Source organism: Melanaphis sacchari, unplaced genomic scaffold, assembly GCF_002803265.2.
Source record: "Melanaphis sacchari strain LSU unplaced genomic scaffold, SCAv2.0 Contig10_pilon_pilon, whole genome shotgun sequence".
NCBI lineage: Eukaryota > Metazoa > Arthropoda > Insecta > Hemiptera > Aphididae > Melanaphis > Melanaphis sacchari.
In genome coordinates this window covers 1,040,459-1,046,458 of record NW_020270420.1, presented here as the reverse complement: position 1 = coordinate 1,046,458, position 6,000 = coordinate 1,040,459, and the positions used below count along the sequence as shown (strand labels likewise).

The window sequence follows — 6,000 nt, the reverse complement described above, 5'->3', positions numbered from 1 at the left end:
GATAAAATACAACGACGGTGAATAAGTTGTTATTTCGCTGCAACACTATTTGGTGTACATAACATGGATAATACCTGGATACGAGTGTTTTAATAATTCCATTTTATTCGCAATAACCACATGTCTCAATAATTCTGCTCTAAAGTGTGCATTTATGTATTATATTATTATCGTTTATGTAGATTGTAGGTATATATAGTATAGGTAGATATCACATAATATTATAATATATAAAGTAGGTATATATGTATAGTAGGTATATAGGACTTTCCAGACAAAACTAGGACGCGAGTTTGTGTATGTATAATGAATTTTTTTTTCTATTGGCGGTATACATGATACGCAATATAAACGCGCGAGTCGTCTGCGATATCTGTCCGTATGCAATTAATATACGTACGCCTCGTGCGAATAATAATAATAATAATAATAATAATAAAAATAATAATAGTAATAATAAAAATAATAATAATAATATATTCATCTTAAAGGTCGTGTCCGATGTTCCGTTTACATCGTACACACAGTATAAAATATCGTAGTGCACACACACACACACACCCATTGATCTAATGTAATATTATTATTGTATACAAAATATCATCATGCGTCGCGTATCGCTGAATCTCCGCTCGGTCTTCAGGTCCAAACCCAACCGATGCCCTCCACTTCAAAGTCCCAGACGTCCGGGTGCCCGTAGTGCGGCAAGTGCCGGATCGGGCTCTCGGACCACCGGAACGGTTCGACCTTGGCGTGGTCCTCGGTGAACGGGGGCCCGGAAGCCGCGAAGTAACCGCTCATGTACGCCGACGTGACCTTCAGGTCCACAATTCCGGTGAAGTACTTGTCCGTGTTGGACTTGTCGGCGGACACAGCGGACGGCGGTAGCTGGTTCGTCGTGACGATCGTCGTCCGGTCGTCCGCCTTTAGTGGCGCTGCGGCGTCGGCCGACCGGAGCCGGTTGGCCGCGATCAGCTGTTCCACGAACGACTGGTTGGCGAACAGCCGGAACACGGCGTTGGTCTTGACGCCCAGCAGGTCAGTCCGGCCGATTAGCGACATCTCGGTACCCCTCATCAGGTCCACCAGCGTTCCCATGTCGGTGACGTTCCGCTGACCGTCGCGCAGTATGTTCGCCACCGGTTGATCGGCGTCCCGTCCGTCAGCGCCCGACATATACACCGTTTCCTGTAAACCGCAAGAGGAAAGATTTTTTTTTTTTAATAAAAATGTTTTACGCGCAAAGCATACACAGTGAAGCACACTCGAAAATAGATAGGAGTAGCATGTTCCACACCCCATTAACTAACGTCTTCTAACCAAGCCTTACTAATGATTATATTATAACTATAATAATTTTAATGTGTTAAATTTAAAACTATAAATCATATTTAATTTGTTTTTTCACAAAAAAATTCAGAGGTAACATTCGCTATCCTATAGAAACCCTCTAATGTGCGCCACTTGCGAGTATACCTATACCATATTAAGTGTGATAGGCGTGCAGAGGTCTCGTATTAGTGTTTTTCGATACGAGCTAAGCAACATCGAAAATGTAGTATTGCGCGGTACAAGTATCAATAAACGTTTGGCGTCTTGAAACTTTTTAACCGACGTTTCGATGGAAAATATTTAATAAAGATAGTGAAATGACGACAACAAGAAACATAATGACAGGGTACATTTTTCAAATTAGTCAGTAGTTCTTAAAGATATTCAAATCGTATTATGTACAGTCGTGTAAATGAAGTGATCCGTATAATGTGATACTCATTATTTCAAAAAAGTAGTTTATTTTTTGAAATAATTTATTTTACATATTTGTAAGTCGTTAACAAAAAACTATAATTTTTATCATTGTTATTTTTAAGTTTTCATCCTTTTGAAAAACAATTATATATATTTTAAATTTCATTTCCGAAGTATAATTTTACTCAGTCTATTTTTATCTATAAAAATCTCATTGCGAATAAATGTTACAGTAATATTGTATATTTGAAGTTTAGAGTCTAAACTTTGTATGAACGGACTAGAGCACCAACATTTTGCGGGGTACCTCTGAATCATCCACACTCCATTTAAAGTTAAATATTGATAACTTACGAACTACTTGTCCAAAATTTGATTTGTTTGTATGAAAAGATATACTCCAAAATCTATAATTCTTCGAAATGAGGAATTAATATTGAATGTTTTCACTAAAAGAAAAAAAATTGTTTTTTACGACTTAAAATAATTAAAAAAAAAAAAAAAATATATTTTTAAAACCGTTAATAATTTTTGAAATAATGAGTGTCTTACATTAATTAAGATGCATTTACACTGTGTATCAATTATATGTATTTTTGTAAGAAAAATAAAATATTTTTCAATCAATTGTTTAATGATGCTTGTCTATGGTTACGTTTAAATGATCTTTAGAAAGCGAAAATTAGCCGTTATATAAAACCTAAGTGTATAAATTATATCTAGGTATATGGCTATATATTATTTGCATATGTGGTGTCGTAATAACTATTACGAAATGTTTAACCTGCAGATGTAATATTTGGGATTTTTTATGGCTCTAGGTAGTGCACATTTGTCTTGATATCTAAATGTGCGCGCACTCGTGCCAAATCTTCTTTGAAAGTATGTACCGAAGGGATAGCGTACATTTTAGACCGATCGCGCTAGCGTGAAACCTAGAAAAGATATTCACCATAGTCCAAAGTGTACGACCTAATTACGTGAGGGTGATTTTTAAGCAACTGACCTTGAGACTTGGAATATTATTGCTGATCCAATAGCCGGTGGACAAAAGTTTTTTGGATAGTTCTTCGTAACTAACAATGCCGGGCATTTGTTCGACAACTCCAAATGCAATTGATGTGCTGTTTGTGCTGATGATCAACCATTGCTTGTTTCCAGTGCCACTATTGTTTCTCGAAAACACCTCGTACCATTTCTTACTGTTACTCGCTAAACGATTGGCTGCCATGACTCTAGCACCCAACAGGACCTATTTATTACATAATTTTATATTCAAAAACTTAATACTGTGTTCATAACCACTGTGAATGTTTAATTACTTGGTCTTTTTTCATAATCTTTTCCCAGAGTTGTCTGTTGTTATTTTGTAATTCTGTCCCTACAACAGTAGTCTCAATCTTAGAACCTTTCTTGGTGACCTTATAAAAGTCGTCTTGAGAATAAACTGATCCAGGATATGACGTGAACTCGATTATTTTTCCATTAACGAGTGCACTGTCGTCGCTTTCCGTTTCATGGAAACCAAAGTTGTAGCGTTTCTGTATGCGCAACATTGACTCATAACTATAAATATTAAAGTTATAATTTTTTTTTTCAATAATAACCTACGAAACGATCGAAATGTATTAATGTGTACTTACTATCCAGAAGCTGATTGAGCTAATACAAAGTCAATTGGGTCATTGTCGATAATTTTTACCAATGTAGAAGATATCGATGGTTTATTTGGATTAAAATCTTTTGATGCGTTAAATTTTTGTTCGAAGTTTTTTAAATCAGGCATTATGTTCATCCATCTAAGAACAATCAGTTGTATTTTTTATGTTCAATTACACTTTATATTAATTTTTTGAATACAATATTACATTTGACAATAATTTATTTGATATTAATATGCCGAACTGTAACTCATTGTGATCTATTAAATTGGTATGTTAGATATGTTGAATAATTTCAACTAATAAAGCTAAAAATGACATTATAGCTGAATTGATATGATAATATATCAATAATAATTAATAACAATCTAAATCATTAAAATTTTATTTTATTATTGCTTATGTATGAACTGTTTAATAAAATGCATGTCAAGTCGTACTGGTATGCAAATAATAAATATGAGTTGTGATATTACGGATGAAAATATCTTAGTATTTAATGATACAAATATAATAAACTTACAAAAAGTCTACAGATGGTATGTCAATATCTTGTCTGCTTCTTTTTACGCCAAATCTCCAACCATCCTCCAATGCTTTTAGTTGCGTGTAAAACATATTCACCTAAGCGTAAATCGGGTTTAAAATATTTATTTTTTTCGAAACAGTTTTGAATATATTTTTTTATTACTTGGTGCCAAAACGGGTCTAATTCGCCTCGCCGTTTTGCCGTTTGTTTGATTTCGTCAGCATTTTCTTCTAAATATTTTCTAAGTCGATCACAGAATGCCTTTCTCCCGATACACGTGTTTTCCACTGTGTTTTTCCAGTGCCAATAAATCATTCGCCACGTCAAACTTCCTTCCAAATATCCAGCAGCCTTAGCTTGTACGTAATCTGGGTATTCCGCCTGAGTTTCAATTTCTAAAACTGCCCATCTAAATTTAATTATATAAAATACACACATATATAATATGTATTACCGAGTTATTGATAATTATGGACGTGAAATTTGTTGTTACCCGTTTTCAGATAAATCTGGTCTATAATAAGCTCTTGCCACTCCTTTTCTTACTTTAAGCGGGTCGTTATTTTGGCCACAGAAATCAATTCTCATTCCAAATTCTTTGCTCCAAAACGCTGTTGCGGCATATTTACCATCGTACTCATTTCTGAATAACATACACGTAATAATAGTCAGATAGTTATGAAACAGTTGATAAACATTAAAATTTTACCTGATCGTTCCTCCGAAATAAAATGCTAGCAAACCCAACAAAGTGATTGCAATAATCAAACACCACGATAATTGTGTCTGAGCCCATGATGCTCCTACTACTTTCAACATTTTTGTATCTATGGTAGAAAAAAAAGTCTATTCTTCGGATAATAATATTATAATTGGTTGCCAGATTTTATTTTTTTTTTTAAATTTGGCTTAAGTTCAAACCTTGCGATTTGACAATTATAAATCAATTTTCTTTCTTCAAAAATTCTCCAATATGTCTCCTTCGGCCTTTGAACCAACTATTATAGATAGGTTTTCAGGCTCTGGAAACTCGTTAGTATTCGTCTCAACCCATCGAAATAGGAAACGACGATCGGACCGGCAACTGTTATACGCTTAGATCACTAGAATTAGCCGTCTTTGGTAAGATATTTGGATGACTCCTTAAAAAATAAAATTAAAATAAGTTGTCATATTAACGCTTTGTTACAATAGTTGGATATGTACAAAACAATTGTAAAAATGATTAAGTACATTTTAACTAAAAATAAATAAACAATAAATGATTCATAGTTCAAAAAATACAAATTTACATTTTTCAGTATCGAGTATAATTTTAATCAGTAGCAGTTTTAAGAAACTAATTATTTATTTTTTATTTTTTTTTATCCAATATAATAGTTTTACAATTGCTTAACTAGACAATAGACATATTTATTATAATAAATATATTTATAATACTAGAACATATTATATATAGTATTTTTCAAAGTACATATTATATTTTAACATACAAGAACCTTGTTGTGCTACTATGCAACAATAGTAATGTGTTAAATCAAATATATTTAAATTAGTTTAATAATATTAGGACGTTATATAGTTGGCCTGGATGGGTATTTAAGTATTTAGTGCGCAACTAGTATATTGAACTGGCATTTATTATACCGGGTAATGAGTATATTAAGTTGCTATTCAACTCCATTAATGTGTTCTTAATAAAAATTGTAAGCTAATAGGAGTTCTAATATATTAATAAAGACTGACAAAAAAGATTTTGTTAAAATTTGCAATTATAGTTTATACATTACAAATGTTCTTATTATTACACAAAAACATCGAAAACGATAGTATAAGCCTATTTAATGGCCAACCAAAGTTTTAAACTTTGAATAATGTATTATAAATTGCTTTATAACTCACGAATATCACGAATTATAACATATTATAGTATAACAATGATAATAATATTTTATTTTTTAATATTTTTATGTATGCATATATCTACCAATTTAACGCATCTTATATTCATCATTAACGGTAGTACGGTAAATACAGTAAATTTTTATGAAATTTTGTATA

General features: G+C 32.5%; 1 protein-coding gene across 5 annotated transcripts in view; it reads right to left on the bottom strand.

Moving 5' to 3' along the window:
• Positions 1-457: 457 nt before the first annotated feature.
• Positions 458-6,000, bottom strand: part of LOC112603535 (putative phospholipase B-like lamina ancestor) — a 29,740-nt gene continuing 24,197 nt past the window's right edge. Inside the window, exons 2-10 of one of the 5 annotated variants that reach the window (XM_025352146.1) lie at positions 4,861-5,081; positions 4,649-4,785; positions 4,433-4,582; positions 4,102-4,348; positions 3,934-4,034; positions 3,393-3,548; positions 3,072-3,315; positions 2,756-3,001; positions 458-1,188 (exon numbers count right to left, since the gene is read on the bottom strand). In XM_025352146.1, the coding sequence (XP_025207931.1) occupies positions 640-1,188; positions 2,756-3,001; positions 3,072-3,315; positions 3,393-3,548; positions 3,934-4,034; positions 4,102-4,348; positions 4,433-4,582; positions 4,649-4,758 (1,803 nt within the window). In that variant the 5' untranslated portion in view covers positions 4,759-4,785; positions 4,861-5,081 and the 3' untranslated portion in view covers positions 458-639. Of the gene's footprint in view, positions 1,189-2,755; positions 3,002-3,071; positions 3,316-3,392; positions 3,549-3,933; positions 4,035-4,101; positions 4,349-4,393; positions 4,583-4,648; positions 5,082-6,000 lie in introns of those variants that run through there. The other 4 variants (XM_025352147.1, XM_025352145.1, XM_025352149.1 and 1 more) reach the window with 4 other exon arrangements.